The sequence below is a fragment of the Octopus sinensis genome, linkage group LG1, assembly GCF_006345805.1.
Source record: "Octopus sinensis linkage group LG1, ASM634580v1, whole genome shotgun sequence".
Taxonomy (NCBI): Eukaryota; Metazoa; Mollusca; class Cephalopoda; order Octopoda; family Octopodidae; genus Octopus; species Octopus sinensis.
The window spans coordinates 31,901,638-31,926,106 of record NC_042997.1 but is presented as its reverse complement, the minus strand read 5'-3'; the positions used below and the strand labels follow the sequence as shown (position 1 = coordinate 31,926,106).

At 37.9% G+C, this 24,469-nt stretch overlaps 1 protein-coding gene across 5 annotated transcripts in view; it reads right to left on the bottom strand.

Annotated features, from left to right (window-relative positions):
• The window catches only part of LOC115215792 (flotillin-1), a 103,757-nt gene extending 79,565 nt beyond the window's left edge, over positions 1 to 24,192 (bottom strand). For 2 of the 5 annotated variants that reach the window (XM_029785093.2, XM_036498481.1), the window contains exon 1: positions 23,771 to 24,188. In XM_029785093.2, the coding sequence (XP_029640953.1) occupies positions 23,771 to 23,816 (46 nt within the window). In that variant the 5' untranslated portion in view covers positions 23,817 to 24,188. Of the gene's footprint in view, positions 1 to 23,770 lie in introns of all 5 variants that reach the window. The other 3 variants (XM_029785099.2, XM_029785113.2, XM_029785106.2) reach the window with 3 other exon arrangements.
• Between the last annotated feature and the right edge of the window lie 277 nt (positions 24,193 to 24,469).

Genomic DNA, 24,469 nt, shown 5'->3' with positions numbered 1-24,469 from the left:
ATTATCCAATGACCCTCACCCACACATAGAAAAAGACTGCTGAGTGTAATCTAAGAGAGATTTTGCTGCTATTTCTAAAGATCGAGTGACAACCACGTGGAAGCATCCATGCATTTATCATGTAAATCCATTACCATGATGATTCAGCGATTAGGTTTCGATTTCGACACTCGGTAACGCCACTTCCCCCTACATCAATAAAACGAAGATGGGAAATAAAACACCATCCCCACATCGCCAATATTAAAGGGTTTTCGAGCTAACAAAGATCGCTCGATCAACAAGAAGCAGTAGTCAAATCCTCCCCAAACAGACACCCCCCATCTTAAACCAGACTTATTGGATGAATATCTCTAGAAATAGGTGTGTTAATAGGTTTATTCAACAAATTTTGATTGGGTGGCTAAAAAACGTATTAGCACTGGTGTGGCACCGAAGACTTGTTTATTAAATTATCTAATGCTATATCAGTTAATTCTATAGCAAATATTTTATTGTTGTATCCTACCATTTTATAAATACCTATTTCTTTATTACCCTCAAGGGGCTAAACATAGAGGGTACAAACAAGGACAGGCATAGGTATTAAGTCGATTATATCGACCCCAGTGCGTAACTGGTACTTATTTAATCGACCCCGAAAGGATGAAAGGCAAAGTCGACCTCGGTGGAATTTGAACTCAGAATGTAACGGAATACCGTATTACAAAGACATTTGCAAGTGAAAGAAGTCAGCTGTCTTAACTGATGTCCAACTAAGAAGAACGTATTAAGATTTTGTGCTTTTTTCTTTTCGGAAACCAATATTTAGTGTTGTGGTCATTACATTTGAATTAAACGGCAAATGTCTCTGATAAAGCATGGACATTACAACACCTTTATTTCATTTTCTCGTCTCTTAAAGATTTGTAATTTTATGTCAATCAATTCAGGACTTCGTCATCAATGCAGCTGACTAGCAGAACGGCAGACAAATTGTCTTGCGATATTAAGTTAAGACTCCTTCGGGTTTCACCAGAGAGACTTTGTCTTTCATTTTTCAATGATCGATAAAATAAAATATCAACCAAAGTCTAGGGTTGATTTAATCGACTAATATCCTCTTCTCGAGATTTGAGGGCCTTTCATAACGTTACAAACTATTCGAACGAACATCAGATAAAATGCCTTTCGGTATTCGGTTACGTCCGGTGTCAACTCCAGTCGCTTATCTTTCATCATTCCGGGATTGGGCCCGATTAAATCAACCGAGCCCCTCCCTATCTTAAATTGTTTTGTACTTACTTAAAAAAAATCATTATCATAACAATAATACCAAATGTCAAACTGTTTTGTTAGACGGGAATGACTAGTTTTAAAACGTCACAAATTTAAGTTCACACCCAGTTATGATATCAGTATGTGCCTTTGCTGAAAAATCAGCTTTATGCTATCAGTCATACCAGGCAGGCAAGAAAAATACTCGCTATTTTTACTTCCTACATTAATAATTTGGGTTGCCAAAAAGTCTTTTTTTTTATTTTTTATATGCACCAAAAGTGAGGAAGCATAACTAAAAACATCGGGTAGAAAAGTTGCCAAAGCATCTTGGGAGAGTTAGGTGAAATGTGGAATATCAGGTAACTTGTACAAAATAATTATTTCTGATTTAGGCAGAACAAATAACTGGAAGAAACATTACAAGGTATCCTTTCTCATGCCCTAATCAACGATTCTGCGAGCAAGTAGCCCTTAATTTGCACAGTACACACACACACACACGTGGATTGGCAATTTGAAGGTCATTCGCCCACAGAAAATTTACCTCAAACTGTTTGATGGCAAGCATGGACAAGTAAACACTAAAATGATGATATATAGTGCAAGTTGTTACACCTGTTTAACACCAAGCCAGCCCTGATTAAGCAGGCCTATAATGAAAGGATTGCTAGCTTTTTTTAGTTCATTGTCCAATAGATTCTTCCAACTGGAAAACAGCAGAGTGCAATTTGAGGGAAATCGGTTGTTATTTCTAGCATGTTAAATGACTGCATATAGGTTCTTTTGTTGGCTTGCCAAAAAAAGAAAAAAAAAGTCATTCAAGTACTGATATTAAAATCAATATCTACTTTCATAGCCTTATGCAAAAACTAGATATCATTATTTCTTGATACCAAAATCCCTACAGTCTAGACTTTGCATTTCATTGTTTTGTGTTCCATAACATAGGCAAAGGAGTGGCTGTGTGGTAAGTAGCTTGCTAACCAACCACATGGTTCCGGGTTCAGTCCCACTGCGCGGCATCTTGGGCAAGTGTCTTCTGCTATAGCCGCGGGCCGACCAATGCCTTGTGAGTGGATTTGGTAGATGGAAACTGAAAGAAGCCTGTCGTATATATATATGTGTGTGTGTGTGTGTGTGTGTTTGTCTGTGTTTGTCCCCCTAGCATTGCTTGACAACCGATGCTGGTGTGTTTACGTTCCCGTCACTTAGCGGTTCGGCAAAAAGAGACCGATAGAATAAGTACTGGGCCTACAAAGAATAAGTCCCAGGGTCGATTTGCTCGACTAAAGGCGGTGCTCCAGCATGGCCGCAGTCAAATGACTGAAACAAGTAAAAGAGTAAAGAGTATATACACCAGTCTGGAAATGGTGACTGATTAAATCAACTGTATCTTCTTCAAAATTGTGTAGCCCTACACCAATATATAACAATAGTTATATATTTTCTCCAAAATATTTGCAGGCCAATGTTTATGTTAGACCTTATTATGTAAGTATTACTGTGAGTATAGATAGCCTAGGTTGATAAGATACAAGACAACCACTATCCTTGTCACTAAAGCTATGCTGAGTCTATGACTAAAACGCTTCACTGTTAAGAGCATGTGATCTTCTCTTTTGGAAGTTGGAAATACCATGTTAATTGGGTTAATTAGCTTGATGATATCAACTAACATTTGCTTTATCATAGCCAGCATACACTCACACTGCCATTTGCATTATCTAGATATGTGCATGCATATGTGTGTGTGTGTGTGTGTGTGTGTGTGTGTGTGGGCATGACTGAGCAGTTTGCTTCTCAATCACATGGTTTTTGGTTTAGTTCCATTGCATGGCACCTTGGTTAACCCTTTCGTTACTGTATTTATTTTAAGATGCTCTGTGTTTCTTTCAGTTACTTTAAATATAACAAAGAATTTAGTAAAATAACTTAGTTATCATTCAGCTAGTATTAGGAACATAAATTGTGACTAAGGTTTGGTGGAAGATTTTAATTCAAAACTTATGAAAACAAGACATTTGTACTACAGAGCCAGAGCCGGTTTCAGCCGGGTTGGTAACGAAAGGGTTAAGTGTCTTTTACTATAACTGTGAACAGACAAAAGCATTGAGAGTGGATATGGTGGTAGACAGAAACTGAGAGCTTGTATGTGTGTGCATAGGGTATAGATGGATAAGTATGAGAATATTTGTATGACTTGTCTTGACATCACATGATAGTTGTAAATGAGTGTCACTGTCATACAAGCAGTGCCATCTATTTCCAATATTCTGTAAAAACATGTCTGATCATGGGGTAATATTACCTTGCTTGGAAACAGGCATGGGTTGTTGACATCCCGCTGTAGAAAATCTGCCTCAAACTCCATTCAACCCATGTAAACTCATCTAAACCCATTGCAATGCAGAGAACCTGCATTGTCAACAGGTATCTGAGGGTCTTCTGCTATAGCCCTGGACTGGCTACAGCCTTGTGAGTGGATTTGTTACAAAGAAGTTGAAAGAATGGCATTATACATGTGAGTGTGTGTGTGTGTGTGTGTGTGTGTGTGTGTGTTCCCTTGATATTGTATGGTAGTTGTAAAGTATGTATACAAGTAATGTCGTTTATTTCCAATCTCCTGTGAAAACCATGTCTGGATATGGGGAAATACTGCCCTACATGGAAACAGAGGAGGGTTGATGACAGGAGCCTCCACCCATACAAAAATCTATCTCAAAGAATTTTGGGACACAGTATAAAATGAGTAATTTTTCTCTCCTTCAAGGCCTTGATAAAAATTAAATCAATGTTATTGTCAAAATGTAGCAGAAGTAAGTCCCAAAACCAAGTATTCAGTGACAATAGTGCTAATAATAATTTCTAACATAGGTACAAGTCAACAAATGTTGTGTGGAACAGGACAGTCAACTATCAACCTCAGTATTTGACAGGTCATTTTATGGACTCCAGAAGGACAAAAGGCATAGTCAAACCCAATGGTAAAAATCAACCTCATATTGTAAAAAAAATACTTGCCATTAAATATCTTAAGGAATATTGTCAGACTAACAATTCCGCCCAAAATAAATATGCGTCTATTTGGTTAGATAAAAAAGTCTGATACCTTTCAATAGCATTGGCTTCATATGAATTGATGCAAAAGAAAAAGATTAATCTAGCTAAATGAAGGTCTTAGACATTATTGACAGGAATGTAATACAAGTGGACAATCTGGAAATATTATTTTACGCAAGTTACCATTCTTTATCGACCAATCTCTTTCTCCACACACACCATACATTTACATTTTAAGGATAAATTTTGTGATACAAAAATAGGAATAAATTGGAATAGTTCATGGCGATTTCAGTATGCAACTTGCATTTGATTAATCGACCATGGGAAATATGATGAAGGTAAATTCAGCTATGGTGAGATTTGAACTTTTGACTCAGAGCGACATGCTAAATGTAGTTAGGTTCAGTGGAGAATGAAAACTTCAATATGCTATTGCCGGCTCAGCCATTTTGCTTATAGACCTACATGTTGATGCTGGCTAATTGTACAGAGCAATCTAATGCTACTGGCACCTAGACACAATTTGAGCTTAGGAGGCAAAGCTCTGAACACATAATCATAATGTATCTTGTCCAATGCTTTAACATCTTATTTCTTTATTGCCTACAAGGGGCTAAACATAGAGGGGGCAAACAAGGACAGACAAAGGGATTAAGTTGATTACATCAACTCCAGTGCGAAAAATGGTACTTAATTTATCGACCCCGAAAGGATGAAAGGCAAAGTCGACCTTGGCGGAATTTGAACTCAGAACGTAATGGCAGACGAAATTCTGCTAAGCATTTTGCCCGGCATGCTAACGTTTCTGCCAGCTCGCCGCCTTAATGTCTTAACATCTTGGTGAATGCAAACCAATGCCCCGGTGACTGTCAGTTCATTGTCTTAGGTCATCAACAGGGTGCTATAAACGCTAAGGAATCAGACTAAATATGCTATTTACTTATATATCTTTACATTGAGTACAAATCCAGTTGGGGGTTGACTAAGAATCATCACAAGGTTAATTAAAACAGATACTAACCATGTACTGATCTCAATTAAGATGACTAAGTACTCTTGGATACATTTCTGAATTTGCCCAAATGTTAGAAATGACTGCTCAATGTTCTCAGTTTAAATTCTGCTCGGCTTGATAATATTAAATTAGTACCAGTGGTGTGCTAGGATCAATTCAGTTGACTATGTATTTATAACCTTAGTCCTAAGTTAGAAATTATTAATACATTATGTTAGGCATGACTTGACCCTTTAGTGTTTAAACTGGCCATATCTGGCCCAGATATTCCACATGTTGTATATTCAAACTGGCCAGATCCAGCCTTTCCCATCTAACCTACATTGACATTCTTAAAATAAACAATCACATCACTGAAACATCAAAGCTATAAGATAATGCATGATTAATTCAAAACAATTTGAGTGAAAAAATATTACATTTAACAGAATAATCTGAACACTAAAGGGTTAAGCCAAATCCTGTATAAGTCTATTATTACTAATATTATCCTTATCAGTCTTCTTCATTTCTGTTCTAAGCTCAACTGCACATCAGTCCATCCTTTAATAGTTCCTGCAGTATATCATTTGTTTCTCTAGAAGATGAGGCCATAAGCTTTTCACTCACCTATTATTCATTTTGAGAGAAAGAGATTCTGTTGCCCCTCACCTAGGGCAATACAGCAGATTTGGAGAATAGATCCCAGTATTTGATTGGCACTTTATTGGCCTCATAAAAAGATAAAAGGCAAAGTTGACCTTGGCATGATTTGAACTTGGAGTACAGAAGACTAAAACAAGTACCTCAAGGGATATTACCAATGCTCTACTGACTGCCAATTCACTACCTTATTGTCATCAGCTGGAGGGCAGAGATTGTAAGGTTTCTGGACTAAGTGCTCTGCCTTTTTTTTTACTCTCAGCTCTTTACATAGTGTTCACACCATTTATCATTCCAAGGGCTAATTAAAATAGTAACTAACCATGTAATGAAATCAATTAAGTTGCCTAAAACTTTCCTCATTTATATAAAGTTGTCTAAAATTTTCCTCATTATATATTCTTGGATTTTTATCAGTGTTAGAAATGTTTTACAGTATGAAGTTAGAGCCCTTATTGTTTTGAGTTCAAATCCCATCCAGACCTTTCAATCCTTCCAGGGTCAATAAAGTACTAATCAAATATTGGTTTCAAATCTTGGTACAAGACCAGCAATTTTGGGAGGAGGGGGTTTAAGGCAATTATGCGGACATCAGAGTTCAGCTGGTACTTATTTTATCGAGTCTGGAAGGATAAAAAGCAAAGATGACATTGGTGGAATTTGAACTCAGAATGTAAAGATGGACAAAATCCTGCTAAACATTTTGCCCGGAATGCTAACAATTCTGCCATTTCACTGGCTTGATACCAATCAAATATTGATTGCATTGACTAATCCTACCCAACAAATTTCTGGCTTTGTACTAATGTTAGAAATTATCATCGTCATTACCAGAACTGTGGAATGATAAACAGTAGTGTTGAACTCTTCAGATATTTAATTCACTACCCACTATTGAATTCCAAATGTCTGAGATGAATTAAAACTATATATACAAATTTCCATACAAAGTGCAGTCTTTTCTACCAAACAAAGAAATTTGCATCAGAAAAACAAGAGTGATGAATAAGAAAAGGTGGTTATTTTAGCCCCCAGTCAACCCTTACTAAGCAGACCTATAAGACATTCCAAACCATGTCTACCTTCAATTTCTTTTAGTGGGTATCTAGGTTAATATCATCTAATGTGCCCTACTTTTCAAGAATATTGCATTGTTTGAGATTTCAACTGCTATTTCTAGCAGGTTAAATGACCATGTAAAGGCATCCTAAGTTGATAGAAAATTAGTAGTCATTTATATAGTCTTATGAAACATGTTAATTCGGTAAACTACATACGCATACAGAGGCGTATAAAGGTGTGGTATCAAAACAATTACAAAAATGTGTAGTATACTATTCAACTCATGTTGGCATATAAATTGTAACATTGGTTTATATATTTTAACTAGTACAGCAGAAAACAGAATATTTATAATGCAATGTGATGTCTTAGTTGTGGGAAGAGTGTTTTTTTTTTTCTTTCTAATCTTTCTCAAATACAGCTACTGTTATCATACATTTACGTCATAGCTCAAGTTTCAAGTTCTACGATAATCTTTTACATGCAGCGAATGAAACTTGAGCAGAAGCATAAATATTTATATATAAAACATGTAGGAAAGGCTGTGTGATTAAGAAGTTTGCTCCCTAACAACATGGTTTTGGGTTCAGTGCCAATGCATGATGGCACTTTTGGCAAGTGTCTTCTGCTATAGCCCTATGTTAACTCTTGTTGAGAAGGTTTAGTAGATGCAAGCTGGAAAAGGCAAGCTGGAAAAAAAGCTCATTATGTATGTGTATGAATATATATATTCTCTTTACTCTTTTACTGGTTTCAGTCATTTGACTGTGGCCATGCTGGAGCACCGCCTTTAGTCGAGCAAATCGACCCCAGGACTTATTCTTTGGAAGCCTAGTTCTTATTCTATCGGTCTCCATTGCTGAACCACTAAGTTACGGGGACGTAAACACACCAGCATCGGTTGTCAAGCGATGTTGGGGGACAAACACAGACACACACATATATATATATATATATATATATATATACGATGGGTTTCTTTCAGTTTCTGTCTACCAAATCCACTCGCAAGGCTTTGGTTGGCCCGAGGCTATAGTAGAAGACACTTGCCCAAGGTGCCACGCAGTAGGACTGAACCCAGAACCATGTGGTTGGTAAGCAAGCTACTTACCACACAGCCACTCCTGCGCCTATATATATCATTTCTGTTTTTCAACTTCTTGATTTTTTTTAAGATCCACTTTCCCATGTTCACACAGGTTGGACAGAATATTGTTCAGGCAGATTGTTAGGTGCCCTTCCTGTTGCCAATCCTCACCTGGTTTCAAGTAAGGTAATATTTCTTCATGACCTGATATGTTTTCACAGAGTACTAGAAATGAAAGACTCCTTGTATGAAAGTCACAATCACAGCTATCATGCAATGTCAAGACAAGGAGACAGTAAAACATGCACACATATATAAATATATGTAATCAACAGGTTTCATTCAGTTTCCATCAATCAAATCCACTCTTGTTAGCCAGGAGCTATAGTAGAGGATACTTGTTCAAGGTGTCATGCATTATGACTGAACCCGGAACCACATGGTTAGGAAGCAAACTCCTTACTACACAGCTATACTCTTTACTCTTTTCCTTGTTTCAGTCATTTTGACAGCGGCCATGCTGGAGCACCGCCTTTAGGCATGCAACTCGACCCCGGGACTTATTCTTTGTAAGCCCAATACTTATTTTATCAGCCCCTTTTGCCAAACTGCTAAGTGACGGGGACATAAACACACCAGCATCGGTTGTCAAGCAATGCTAGGGGGACAAACACAGACACATAGACATATATATATGTATATATATATATATATATACATATATATATATATATACATATATACGACGGGCTTCTTTCATTTTCCGTCTACCAAATCCACTCACAAGGCTCTGGTCGGTCCCAAGGCTATAGTAGAAGACACTTGCCCAAGGTGCCACGCAGTGGGACTGAACCCGGAACCATGTGGTTGGTAAGCAAGCTACTTACCACACAGCCACTCCTGCGCCTATGCTTGCACATATTACACACATACATACACATGCATGCGTATGTGTGCGCACATGTACTACTTAAATGTCAAACTGTAGCACACAGCAAAGGTCTGACACACACATACACACAGTCTTCTGCAGAGTATGTATGGAATAGTCACTGAGCTCCAACAGTCTGGATCTCATACATGGTTTCAATTCTTGCAATTAGTAATTGAATCTTTGCTCCCAAGAGAAAAGCATAAGCTGCATAAACACTTTTCTCCTTGGGCTCCTGAATTCAATAGTACTGATTACTCACAAGGTCAAATAGAGTGTCATATCTATCACACCAGTACATGAAAAAATAAATATTCTTTTCTACTCTAGGCACAAGGCCCGAAATATTTTGGGGAGGGAACCAATCGATTAGCTTGACCCCAGTATGCAACTGGTACTTAATTTACTGACCCTGAAAGGATGAAAGGCAAAGTCGACCTTGTCAGAATCTGAACTCAGAATGTAAAGACTGACGAAATACCGGCGTGTTAATGTTTCTGCCACCTTGCTGCCTTCATGAAATAAATATCAAACCTCTTACTATTCAATAAGTACTTTAGTCATTCATTTGATGTCAGTTGTTCAAAGGAAGAATTTGCATTAGAAAGAGCATGCTACAAATTTATCTTATACAATAAATTTGTCAAATGATGGTCTTCTAGAGACCACATCCTTGGAAAATATAACTACATATGTGATATATTCTTTTGTTTCAGTCATTTGAGCACTGCCTTTAGTTGAACAAACTGATCCCAGAACTTATTCTTTGTAAGTCTAGAACTTATATCTTTGCTTTTTGCTGAACTGCTAAGTTACGGGAATATGAACACACTAACACACCGGTTGTCAAGCGATAATGGTGGGGACAAACACAGACACACACAGATATATACAATGAGCTTCTTTCAGTTTCTGTCTACCAGATCCATTCACAAGGTTTTGGTTGGCCCGAGGCTATAGTAGAAGACATTTGCCCAAGGTGCCATGCAGTGGGACTGAACCTGGAACCATGTGGTTGGTAAGCAAGCTACTTACCACACAGCCACTACCATTTAATATCCACTTTTCCATGCTTGCATGGGTCAGATATAATTTATTTGAGGCAGATTTTCTAGAGCCAGATGCCCTTCTGTTGCCAACTCCCCACCCATTTTCAAGCAAGATATTTCCCCAGACATGTTCTCAAAGAATATTGGTATTGAATAACTGCTTGTATGACAGCGACACACATTTACAACTATCATACGATGTCAAGACAAAGAGACACAAGCACATATACGAAGGGCTTCTTTCAGTTTCCATCTATCAAATCCACTCACAAGGATTTGGTTGGTCCAGAGCTATAGTAAAAGACACTTGCTCAAAGTATCATGCAGTGAGATTTTATTGGGGAATCAAACTCTTACTATGCCTCCACCTATTATATTTAAAATTCACATTCCATGCATATTTCTAAGTGCAGTTTGATCTCAGAGTGTGCATAATGAAACAAAAAAGAATGCAGTTGTTCATTTGGAATATGTAAAGCTACATAAGTAGCTCAAGGTCTAAATGTTTTGTGCTTCATAAAGCGAGAAAATTTGACCTTGAGTCACATAGCTTTTTACCTAAATAAAGAGATTTACTCTTCAATATGGAATTCTATTTTTTTGTCCTTATTTTTTATTTAAGGAGGTGATGTCTATGACCCATTACATTCCTCCAGTAAAGACTGGAGGAAGGAAGGTACCTTCAAACTGGAAACCTGGTCCAAATACATGCAGTAGAGTGAACTCGGCTAAGAGCACCGAAGATGCCAGGTGGTGGTATTAAACCAGGTGATAAGTTAAGTTTATCATCCAAGAAAGGCCATAGCAAGTGTTGGACTCAGAACACAAAGAGCAGGAATAAATACTGCCAGGCATCCAGTCTGATGTTTGTACAGTTTTGCCAATTGACAGTGGTGGATTGGTACTTTAAAAAAAAAAAAATCAGCACCAATCCGATCGTGGCCATTGCCAGCCTCGCCTGGCACGTAAAAAGCACCCACGACACTCACGGAGTGGTTGGCGTTAGGAAGGGCATCCAGCTGTAGAAACTCTGCCAGATCAGACTGGAGCCTGGTGCAGCCTTTTGGCTTCCCAGATCCCGGTCGAACTGTCCAACCCATGCTAGCATGGAAAATGGACGTTAAACGATGATGATGATGATGATGATTCTGAAAGGATGAAAGGCAAAGTTGACTTTGTAAGGATTTAAACTCAGCACAGCAAGTCAGAACACATACTACCAAGGCCTGATGCTCTAACAACTGCCAGTTTACTACCCTTGTGCAAACCCCACTTCCCCTATAAACTGGACTCTCCCATCAAAGACGATGTATGAGCATTTCGCTTTTGCTGGATGACCTGCACAAATGACTTGTTTATAGTGACCAAATGCTTGTGCTGCACATTAGCTCACTCTCTCCATCAGATCGATGTTGTCTGAACAGGTGCACTGTGTACCACGCATCAGGTGTCAAAGTGATCGCAGAGCAACACGAGATGAAGTGTTTTGCTCAAGAACACAATGCACCACCCAGTCTAGAAAATGAAATCATCACAATTGCTAGATCACGAGTGCAATACCACTAAGCCATGCATCCTCACTATAAGTGTGTGTGTGTATGTGTGTGTGTGTATCTCTCTCTCTTTATATATATATATAAAAATATAGGAATAAAAATTTATATATAAAGAAACAAGAACGTGAAATACACAAAGGGACGAACACAGAAAACAGACGGGTCATTCGAAGCCTTTAATCTTCAGTCAGAAACCGGATCATCATAGCAAATTTCGGCTGATTAATTCTGAATATATATATATATATATATATACGAGGGTGAGTTAGAAAATAATGCCATTTTTTAGGACAAGTATAATTACCAACACAGGAACATGTACCATACATCAAAATGAAGCTGGTCCTCTGTGGATCACATCCCTACTTCTCAACATAGTCACCGTTTCTCTCAATAGCAACGTTCCACCTTTGAATGGGAGCATGTATCCCTGCCCCGTAAAATTCTGTTGACTGTTCTTTGAGCCAATTCTTCACAATAGTTTTCACTTCCTTGTCACTGGAATAATGTTTGCCTCTCAAACCCTCTTTCACGGGGCCGAAGAGATGATAGTCCAATGACGAAGATAGTCCAGTGTCAAGGAAGTGAAAACTGTAGTGAAGAAGTGGTTCAAAGAACAGTCAACAGAATTTTACGGGGCAAGGATACATGCTCTCATTCAAAGGTGGAACATTGTTATCGAGAGAAACGGTGACTATGTTGAGAAGTAGGGATGTGATCCACAGAGGACCAGCTTCCTTTTGATGTATGATACATGTTCCTGTGTCGGTAATTATACCTGTCCTAAACAAAATGGCATTACTTTTTGACTTACCCTCGCATATATAGCAATTAATCTACTGAAATCAGTGTAATGTTTTATAAAGCATAAAATACCAAATACGTTTCCAGTATTTTGTAAATAATATATTTTTTGTGGTCTCCTGGGAGGGTCATTATGCCAATGATAAACATGTGTACTGGTTCAATATCACTTCTTTATTATTAGTCAATTAGTTAAATATCTAACCAAGTACAGTGTGTATATGTATATAGGTATATATGGCAGAAGCGTTAGCACGCCGGGCAAAATGCTTTGCGGTATTTCGTCTGCCGTTACGTTGTGAGTTCAAATTCCGCCGAGGTCGACTTTGCCTTTCATCCTTTCGGGGTCGATAAATTAAGCACCAGTTACGCACTGGGGTTGATGTAATCGACTTAATACCTATGTCTGTCCTTGTTTGTCCTCTCTATGTTTCGCCCCTTGTGGGTAATAAAGAAATAGGTATATTTGTCAGTGTATATCTGTATACATATATGTGTGTATGCCTTTGTGCATATGTATATAGATATGCTTGTCAGTGTATATCTGTATACGCATATATAAAGTCATTAATATTTGTCTTATGCATGAAAAATATTTACTATATATATATATAAATATTTGGAGAGAGAGAGAGAGAGAGAGAGATGGGAGTATAGCTGATGATTATAATTGTTAACAGAAAAGAAAGAACAATGAAATCGTATAAAAAGAACTGGCAACAATGAACAGTATTGTCGTTAGAGAGAGAGAGAGGAGAGAAGAAGAATGAAATAAATTGGTGGGGGTGATGGACTGCAACAGAGTTATGATTCAATGCTGCAATCTGTAGAAGGGAGTGTTGTGCAAGGCGCCAACAAGGCGACAGCTGTGTGTTACACACTACCCAGCATCATGGCTAGTGAATGCTGAATATACATTTCATCTCCCTCGGTTTATTACACACATACAAATGCAGCTAGTGTTCTCTCATACATTTAAAAACGACAAAAAAAAAAAAAAAAAAGGAAAAAAAAGGAAAAATAAATTGGAAATTCTAGCATTTGTGACACAAGAACACACATTTTAGTGATGAGGGAATAGTTTGGTTTATCAATTCAACTAGTACCATTTAATTGACTATAATCCTTTCTCTTCTGCCACTAAGCTCAGGTTGCCTACCTTTTTTTTTGTAGCAACACAAGCATTTATGTAAGCATTGCCAAATGTCTATCTTTTATCTCTCTCTCTCTCTGTATACACACATCTTTATCCATCAATTTAGTGTGTGTGTGTATATAGATATATATACACACACATGCACTGTACATATTTATAAATAGCTAAATGTCTATAAATCTAATATATAAATTATATATCTTCTACTTGTTTCAATCATTAGACTGCAGCCATGCTGGAGCACTGCCTCAAAGAATTTTAGTCAAATGGGTCAATCTTAGTACTTGATTTCTTTTATTTTTAAAGCCTGGTACTTATTTTATTAGTCTCTTGTCAAAAGACACAAACACACATACTGTTGTGTTTTGGGACGGTCATTTTTCTCTTTTGCCAAATCAACACACACACTATATATATATTGCTTTTCTTCGCTCGTTAAATATACAGTGCGTGTTTATTTGGCAAAATATATAAATATATATCTAGTGCATATGTTTATTTGGAGATAAAAAAAAAACATCCTGAAATACAACAATATCAGTTTCAACACAATTTTATATCAGGAATCTTGCAACACAAATTGATAACCATGTGGAGATATATATCATCATCATCATTTAGCGTCTGCTTTCCATACTAGCATGGGTTCGACAGTTCAACTGGGGTCTGGGAAGCCAGAAGGCTGCACCAGGCCCAGTCTGATCTGGCAATGTTTCTACGGCTGGATGCCCTTCCTAATGCCAACCACTCCGTGAGTAGTGTGCAATAAAAATTTTACATCAAACTGAAGGATGAATCAATATTGTTTTTTAGAGTATGAGAATAACTATTGACAGTGATTTCGAAGTTGTGGCCTACTTAACCTTCAGTGGACTGTTTGATGAAAGCTAAGCAGGTTGAAACATCGAAGTCACTGCCAGCAACAACTCCCGTTTCTATGAAAGCGCATGATTTAGTGGTTAAGGTAATCAGCTCACAATTGTAAGGTTGTGAGCACAATTCCCAGTGACACGTTACGTCCTTAAGCAAGACACTTTATTTCATGTTGGTCCAGTCCACTCAGCTGGAAAAAATTAGTAGTACCTGTATTTCAAAGGGTCAACCTTGTCACAATCTGTATCATGGCAGCGAGCTGGCAGAAACGTTAGCACGCCGGGCGAAATGCTTAGCGGTATTTCGTCTGCATTACATTGTGAGTTCAAATTCTGCTGAGGTCGACTTTGCCTTTCATCCTTTCGGGGTCGATAAACTAAGTACCAGTTACGCACTAGGGTCGATGTAAGACTTAATACCTATGTCTGTCCTTGTTTGTCCCCTCTGTGTTTAGCCCCTTGTGGGTAATAAAGAAATATGTATCATGCTAAATATCTCTGAGGACCACTTTAAAGGTGCACGTGTCTGTGGAGTGATCAACCACTTGCACAATTTCATGAACAGGCTCTTCTGTTTATCAGATCAACTGGAATCCTAGTCATCATAAGCAATGGAGCGCCAGTTGTGTGTGTGCGTGTATGTATATATATACACACATAGACACGTGTGCATGTACACGTGTTAACAGATATATGCATACATACAGTAAAGAGAAAAAAATTTGCTTGGTGGATTCATTGCTGCAGATAATCCAACCACTGTACATCTCCAATGCATATCAAGTCTTATATTCTCAAGACGGATACATTATGGCATTCACACAGTTGAGAGAAATATTATATAAGTAACTAATCCCTTTGCTTTTCAAGTTTTAAATTTTCTTGGAATACAGATGCTAAATGATTATATGTGTGTATGAAGTCGCATGGTTCAGAGTTTGGAGTACTGCACTCATGATTGCTATATCATGGGTTCAAAACTTAGGCCGGGTGCCACAATGTGTTTTTGAGTAAAACACTTCATATCATGTTGCTCCAGTCCACTCAGCTGTAAATGGGTAACCCTGGAATGGAATAACCTTCCAATTAGGGGGAATGTTTGCCTGCTCACCAAGTCAGTTGGCTGGCATCATTCAGAAGGTAAAACAATGAGAAGCACCTTGAGACCAGCGAGGTATAACAACATCTGATAGTCTGGTCAGTACTGTGATGCCAGCGCTGCCTCGACTGGCTTCCGTGCCGGTGGCACGTAAAATGCACCAATACGACCGTGGCCGCTGCCAGCCTCGTCTGGCACCTGTGCCAGTGGCATGTAAAAAGCACCCACTACACTCACGGAGTGGTTGCTGTTAGGAAGAGCATCCAGCTGTAGAAACATTGCCAGATCAGACTGGAGCCTGGTGCAGCCTTCTGACTTCCCAGATCCCCGGTCGAACTGTCCAAACCATGCTAGCATGGAAATCAGACGTTAAACGATGATGATGATGATGATATATATATATATATATATATATTATACACACACACACACACACACACCAGTAGCACTTTTTTTTTAATATCAAAAAGTAGATAAAAAGTAGAAAAAAAAAAGTCTTTTATGTCATTAGTTTCATTAACATCCAGGATGCTCTCTCTGAATTGGCTCTTGTACTTGCTTCATACTTTAACTTATTGACCCTCAGAAGATGAAAGGCAAACCCGACATTGACAGGATTTGAAACCAGAACATAAACGGTTGTAACTAAACAACTCAAGTATTTTGTAGGAGACTAATGCGTCAGCTAATTCACCATCTTACTAGGATTTCAGGAGTTTGAACTTAGATGTTGTAGAGCATGGAGCAGATGGCTTAATCACTATCACTGCAAATGTACTGGCCCTAATTAAAGTTTAAAATCTTGTTAGATAAATAAAGAAATAAAATTATGTTTTGAATTAACTGTAACAATACATAAGCAGTAAATTGCAATAAGTGTTTGTACAAGCACAGATCTGTGTATAAATACATATCCACTTAGCTCCAAGTTTACATGGAAAAAAAATTTTATAACACAGACACACACATATACAAAAGCTATATTTACTTAAACAATTCAACAGTATCAATAATTATAGTATGAATGTGTTTCAAGTAATAGGATAATCAATAAAAAGTAGATATCTGAAAGAGATGTACAGGTAGTCCTCAATGTTTCATTTAATGGCTTTTGTAATCAGAATGTGAGACATCAAATGTAGGTATTGAAGAGTATATGCATGAGTGAATGGGTGTGTATGAGTGCGTGCATATCTTTCATTTGTCTCAGTCATCAGACTGTAGCAATGCTGGGGCACAACCCTGAAGAATTTTACTTGAATGAACCAATCCTAGTAATTTTTTTCTTGAGCCTGGAGGTGTAAACACACCAACATTGGTTGTCAAGCAGTGGGAGGGGAGAAACAAAGCCACATACACACATAGACACACACTTGTGATAAGGTTTCAGTTTCTGTCTAAACAAATCCATTTACAAGGATTTGGTTAGCCCAAGGCTATAGAAGACACTTGTCCAAGATGCCATGTAGTGGGACTGAACCCAGAACCATGTGGTTTGGAACCAAACTTCTTACCACACAGGCACGTGTGTGTGTGTGTGTGTTTGGGCATATGATGCCTGTCTCGTCAGAATATCACAGACAGACAGACAGACATGCAAGACCTTATACTACCAAATCTGGTGATAATGTGAAATTGACAATCCTTGTTCCTGTACTTTAGACATTATGAAATGAAGATTGTTAACTGCAGTCACAATTAAATACATTGAGAAAGATAGATAAATTGATTGTGGGTGTGTATATATGTGACACACACCTACACTGAAACTAGAAACAGGGAAAGAGGTAGTAGATGTGAAGCATTTGTGGAAAAGTACAGACTGGGTTCACTTTACTAAGTGACCTTACACCCATACATTGATATCTAATTACTCTTACCTCTATCATCAGCTTAGCTCTATATCTGTATGAGCTAATATCACTAAATTTTCATGCACATTGCTTCCATAATATATTGCATCCTCAAACAGTCATGTTTTACAAGTACTACAATAGTGTGTGTGCATGTGTGTGTGTTTTTATATGTGTATATATACATGCTTTATTTTTTATGTGTATCAATCACTGGACTACAGCCTTGCTGGGGGGATTCACTTTGAAGAATTTAGCAAACCAAATCAAGCTCAATACTTATCTTTTAAAGTCTGGTACTTATTCTATCAGTCTCTTTTGCTGAATCAAACTGCTAAGTTATAGGGATGTAAGTAAACCAACACCAGTTGTGGTTCACTGATGGAACCCTTAGGTGTGGCATAGGGAATCTTTTTAGCACTAGGGGAAAATTGCAAGTGTGTAAGAACCTGTGAGGAGGAATCTTTGCAGAGAAAGATAGCAAACCATTAATTCTGTGCATTCATTACCATTTTCCATGCTTGCAATGGGTCAAATGATATATGTATGTGATTTATATTAAAACTATTTTGGTCATAAGGTTTAACCCTTTCGTTACTGTGTTTATTTTGAGATGCTCTGTGTTTCTTCAAATTATTTTAAATATAACAAAGAATTTAGTAAAATAACATCGTTATCATTAAGCTAGTGTTAGGAACATAAATTGTGACTAAGATTTGAATTCAAAACTTATGAAAACAAGACATTTATACTAAAGAGCCAGAGCCGGTTTCAGCCGGGTTGGTATCAAAAGGTTTAAACTTTTAATGCTTCAGTGGATTATTTGACAGATTAAATATCTGTGCAAAGGGTTACCATTATTTCTATGTGATTGATAGGCTCACTAGAAACAACATTTAAATCCACTCTCATTGGAAAAAAAATAGAAGAATATAGATATTTTCTTGACACTAAACTTAGAAACAATACTAGTCTTAGAGATAGAATGTTTAGAAAGAAGGCTGGTTAGTCACAATTGGAATGCATTTGATCATAGGTCTTCTTGATCTTGGTTGACCTTGAGTTAATCAACAAACCCAGCTAAAATAAATATGCACAAACCTTCCAAGACTTAATACTGCAAATAAATGGATGAACTGTTGACTAATACCCTAGACAAAAGAAAAGACAGCTCTGGCTGGAGTTGAACTCAAAAAATGATGTAACCACTAAATATTTAATAAATCTGCCAATCCTGTTTCTAATTTTGGTATGTGTGTGTCTGTGAAGGGCAATTAGTCAATTATACTGGCACTTGTACCTCACTGATGAAAGCAAGGATAACCTTGGCAGTATTTGAACTCAGAAGATAAAGAGAGCTAAGTAAATATTGCCTGGTATTTCTTTTAGAGCTAGTCAAGGAAATTCACAGATCCTGTATTACCTTAATGAGGTAAAGTGCCCTTTGTCCAGTGGTTTTCTCCAGCTTACAGGGTGCATGTTAAGGGTAGGCTTATACTTACTCTCACTTGCTTTTCAGCAAATTTAAAGAGGGCAGCACCTCCCTCAACTTCCTCTCCAGTTGGAACTTGAATAAGTTGATGAGAACTTAGTCAAAGAGGAAAGCCTCAGCCTTTGGAGCTTTTGACCTTGCTCACTATATGGAGAAAGTTTTGGAGGAGTTTGAGATTAGCTATTGCTTCCATATGGCAAAGGCCATGACATTGGGTGTTTTCCCCCCTTCATTTTGAAGCTTATTTATTATTATTCATGTCTTTCATATAATGGTAAAGAATTCTGAGAGAACTTTCCCCACAAAATCCCAAATTTTCACATTTTTGCACCCTACCTCCAATATGATGTCCTTTCCATTTTCCTTGAGGTAATGATAGCTCCTCTAAAATTCTGGCAAAGTTTCTCTCAATATAGTGGACATGGTCGAAAGGATTGGAAGGAGATACTTTCCAGCAAACGGAAAATGACAGGTTATGATCTCGAAGGACTTGGATTATAAGTGGATATACACTACATACAACAAATGGTGTTCCAGAGATCTCCACAGGTTAGCAATATCACAGTCATGTTAAGTGGGTTTTAGCTACCTGGTGCGGTAGCCAAATCGGCCTCCTCCTTAACACACCTTGAACTACAGCAAACTAAAGTGGTGGTGGCCCTGATCAGTTTGCAAATCCCAAGCTATGCCATTGTAATGCCAGGATGTAGATCAGTTTCAAATAACCCCACCTCATTAACTCTTCGAAGCTCCCTACAGCTGAAAATTTTTTGGAATAGGCTGTTTAGTTCATCCTCATCAACGTACAGTGTTTCTCCGAGAATGCCAGCGTTCTTGTCCACTACCAACCCTCAACAGAATGCAAGAGCTGATGTTCTAACCGACCAAACTGTCCGATTGTTAGAAAACTGAGCGCCTGACAACATTCCAGTTGTAAGGAGTCCAAATCTTCGTCTTTGACCCAGGCTTGCAACTCTGACAAATAAACGAACAAGAGGAAAATATGCATCACAAACAGCGACCACACCTTAATGCATAGGAATTTCTGCAGATGCCGCAGCGTCAGCGGTATGTCTGCGCATTGTCACCCACGTTAAACTGTGTCTTCTGTACCGGGCGTGCTGAAAGAGTAAATGAGCCGTTTGACAAACTGAATGCATCTCTTAGAAAAAACTGAAGAGTCTTGATCAGAAGGAAGAAAAAAAGGACCAAAACACGAGTCACCCGGAGATGATATGTGTCCCAACTTTCAGGGCTAGCTCCCTAATAAAATAATTATTTCCCCCCAAAAAAGGCTCAAGACTAGAGATGTTGAATCGATTAAATCTGCTACAATACTTGACTGGTTTGTTAAATGACCCCGGAAGGAAGAAAAGTAGGTTGACCAAAGCGGGATTGGAACAAGAAACATAAAATTACATCACTACATACAGCAAATTAACACCGACTCTCCTTAATGAAACTTCACGGGAAGCCTTCGTATTATTTATTAATTGATATATGATGAAATGCAAGATTTTTATCATGCAAGACTAGCTTCTACTTGACGTCATAACCATCAACGCTCAACTTACCATAAATACATTAGAGTGTAGTTAAAAAATACCAAAAGCACGCTATCGGGGGTTGATGGTGAGGGTGATGGTGATGCAAGCCATAAAAAACCAGAACGCCATAGATAGTCTCGTTCGACCAGCTGCTAGAAATAGCAGTCATATATTCATACCCTGCCCTACGATCTTAAAGAGACAGAGTTGAGGGTGAGGGTGATGCAAGCCATAAAAAACAGAACGCCATAGATAGTCTCGTTCGACCAGCTGCTAGAAATAGCAGTCATATAGCCATGATGATTCGGTTTCTGACTGAAGATTGAAAGCTTCGAATGACTTGTCTGTTTTCCGTGTTCGTCCCTTCGTGTATTTCATGTTCTTTATATATAAATTTTTATTCATACCCTGCCCTACGATCTTAAAGAGACAGAGACAATAGATAATGTAGTTTTAGATACGAGAAGTTCGAAAGGAGGAGGAGATGGTCAGAGTAAACACATTTTTTGATCATAGGTTTGCTCAGCCAGAGTTTCCCGCGACTAAACAGCAACAAATCGAGAGAATATTGAGCTTCAGGTATGAAGTAAGCGATGCAGAAACGCCAGAAATGATGACTGCGACAACGATTGGGGAAGGTGTACTTTATAAGATTTAATAGTGCAAATTGTACAACTCCATGAGAGACAGAGACAGAGTGAGAGAGAGAGAGAGAGAGAGAGACAGAGAGAGAGAGACAGAGAGAGAGACAGAGAGGGCAATCCAGAGAGAGAGAATGTGTCCGCAATAAAACACGGATTGAATGAAAGATATCGTTGGTGGCTTTTAATGTTCTGTCTAATTTCTAAAAAATTATGAAAAACAGAACAGAACAAACAGTGAAATTGCTGCTGAAATTCAGATTATCAAATCGTTAATTTGTCAGTCCCAGGTCAGCGCATTAATCAGGCAGATACATGTACAATCATCAAGACTGTTTTTTTTTTAATCAATGTCCTTTGTGATGTGCCTGTGAGTTAAAGAGAGCAGCTAGTGATTTGGAGTAAATTTGGCTGCTGGTTCTAGCATGCTAGCGCCCATGTAGAGGATTCTCGAGCTTACCATTAACGTATTAAACTCTTTATACGTCTGGTAAAGCATTAAGGGAGATCTTAATTTCATTTGTAGCATGACGGAATTATCTTTTTAGTACCTTTTTTTCAGCAATTAATTCGATTAATTAAAGAGGGGAAGCAATAACAAAACACTCGTTTACAAGCATCCGTTACCATTTTTTTTTTTTTTTTGCTACCAGAAGTTCAGATCTGTTTGCACCTTTCTCAATATATATTTCTTAATTACATACAGAAACATTAACAAAATAAACAACCTGAACGAATTCTTTACTTTGGCGTCGGTTGGCGCCCATCATTTTGTAGTAAGTAGTGAAGGAAAAAAAAAAAAGATCTGAAAAATCCTCGTCAAAACGGAGAAAATCCAACTTGTGTGAATGACCTATTCGCAGACCTCCACCCATTTGTTTTCTTTTCTTTTCGAAAAGAAAGTTTATTATCAGATTGAACAATTTCTATGTTACTGCTATCTAATTTTAATGACCTTTATAAGAAATGGAAAGCAACCTCCCTTCTGTAACTGAGCCAACATGATAGCTGCTACAGGATGGGTAGATCTGCTTAAAAAATGCAAAAATATAGAAGAAAAAGCAACCAAATATCCCTCAAACCTCACCTTATCTTTTTAAAAGGACATATAGGATAATGGCGCCCCATATTTACACAAAAAGAAACAAAAATAAGATGGTAACAGCATGAATACTTTTCGAACATCAAGTCGAAACAGAACGAAATTCTAATGTATAATTTTTTATGAATCACGAAAAATTTGCAGTGGGTGTGTGAAGAAAACAACTTACTACTACAAACATAATCACAATAACTACCGCCACTGTATATGTTATCAATAGAAAAGGGATTTACAATGGAAAATTACTACTTTTATTTATTCATTTCTAAAACTGCACACAAAATAACGAGTTAACCTCTACGTGGTCGAATGAACTTTAGAAATTAACAAATAAATCTCTCGCTGTTGTCTTAAAAAAAAAAGGTTAAGGACATCTTGGGTATGTTAGTCCTAGATATATACTGCATGAATAAAAAATGGGTTGGTCACATTTGGAACGACCTAAATGGGTATCATGTCTTCTTTTAGCAGAGCTGACCTGGGGAGCTAAACAATTTAAACTATCAGCAAGAGAGCCATGAATCTGTCAGAAATCTACCCCCAAAACATACCCTAAATGAAGGGACACAGAAAAATCACGTAGTTTTTAGATACAGTATAGTTGTAGACAAATAAACGAGACTGTCACGGTTGGAACACTTTTGACTATAGGCCTGCTTGCTAATGGCCAACCTGGGATTAAACAACAACTACCACTACTGTTGCTGCAACTACCTATTGACAGTACTTGAATTACAACAACTACTAATACATTATAGTAATTACTAATATTTGAGAAAGCAATACAACTAGTGTTGCTACTGATGCTACTATTAGTGTTGCTATTGTTATTGTATTGATATCGCAAAAGCTGAACCAATTTTAATCAATTTTACTGTTGATGTTTTGGGGGAGTTTACGAGGTGGGCGTCAGGAGGAATGGTTTTGTGTGTGTGTGCGTGCGTGTGTGTGTGTTTGTTGGGTGTTGGGTGTAAATGAATGACAGAGAGAAGGGGAGGTAGAAAATAGGTGAGAGTGAGGGAGGGAGGGAGAAGAGAGAGCTTTAAGGAAAGGGAGAAAGAAAACATAGAGGGGGAGAAAGAAAAGGGGAATAGAAAAACTAGGTGAAGAGAGATGAAACAAATTGAGAGGAGAAAATGAACAGAGAGCTTGGAGGATAGATAGAATGGGAAAAGAGAGAGAGGGGGAGAGAGAGCTTGAAGGATAGATAGAATGGGAAAACAGAGAGGGGGGAGAGAGCTTGAAGGATAGATAGAATGGGAAAACAGAGAGAGGGGGAGAGAGAGCTTGAAGGATAGATAGAATGGGAAAAGAGAGAGAGAGCTTGAAGGATAGATAGAATGGGAAAAGAGAGAGAGTTTGAAGGATAGATAGAATGGGAAAAGAGAGAGAAGGGGAGAGAGAGAGCTTGAAGAATAGATAGAATGAGAAAAGAGAGAGAGGGGGAGAGAGAGGAAACAGAAAACAAGGCGGGGTGGAAAGAGAAAAACAAGGTGAGAAACAAAATGAAAAAGAGAAAAGGTAAAAAGACTAACTTACCTGAGACGACCATCACCTCGTTAGGTCCACACACTTCGAATCCCATTCTGTCACTTAGAAGAAATAAGGGACAAGAACGATAGATAAAACAAGCTGTATTTTTTTAGAGGGTTACAGTCGGGTGTAGATTGTATATGTGGTGAATGTATATCGTTTTTTTTTTTTCGTTTTTTTTTTTTCCTAACTACAGTATAGAAAAAATGGACTATATTTTCCCAATTTAAACAAACGGGCGAAAGTTTAAAAAAAAAACTAAACACCACTCAACAGACTACGGTCCAACAATATTTATAGAGGCTCGTAACGTCGCTGCTACAAAGAATCCTGGGGTTACACACTACTGCTGAATGCTGCTGCTGCTCTTTCTATTACTGAAAGTCCACCAGACGGAAAAACCTCGCCTTCATAATAATAATACGGTCGTGACGTTCCTGCATGCGATTCGTCGGTTGTTGCTGTTCTCTGCTACAGGTAGTAGTAGTAGTAGTAATAGAGATAGAGTAATGGTGGCGATAGTAGTTGTAGTGGTGGTGATTATTGTAGTAGTACTAGTAGTAGTAGTAGTAGTAATAGTTGTAATAGTAGCAGCAGCGGCAGTAGTAGTAGTAGTAATAGAGATAGTTTCTTTATTGGCCACACAGGGCTGCACACAGATGGGACAAGTTACAAGGTAGAGCTTTTCTTTTGGGGGGATGAAAA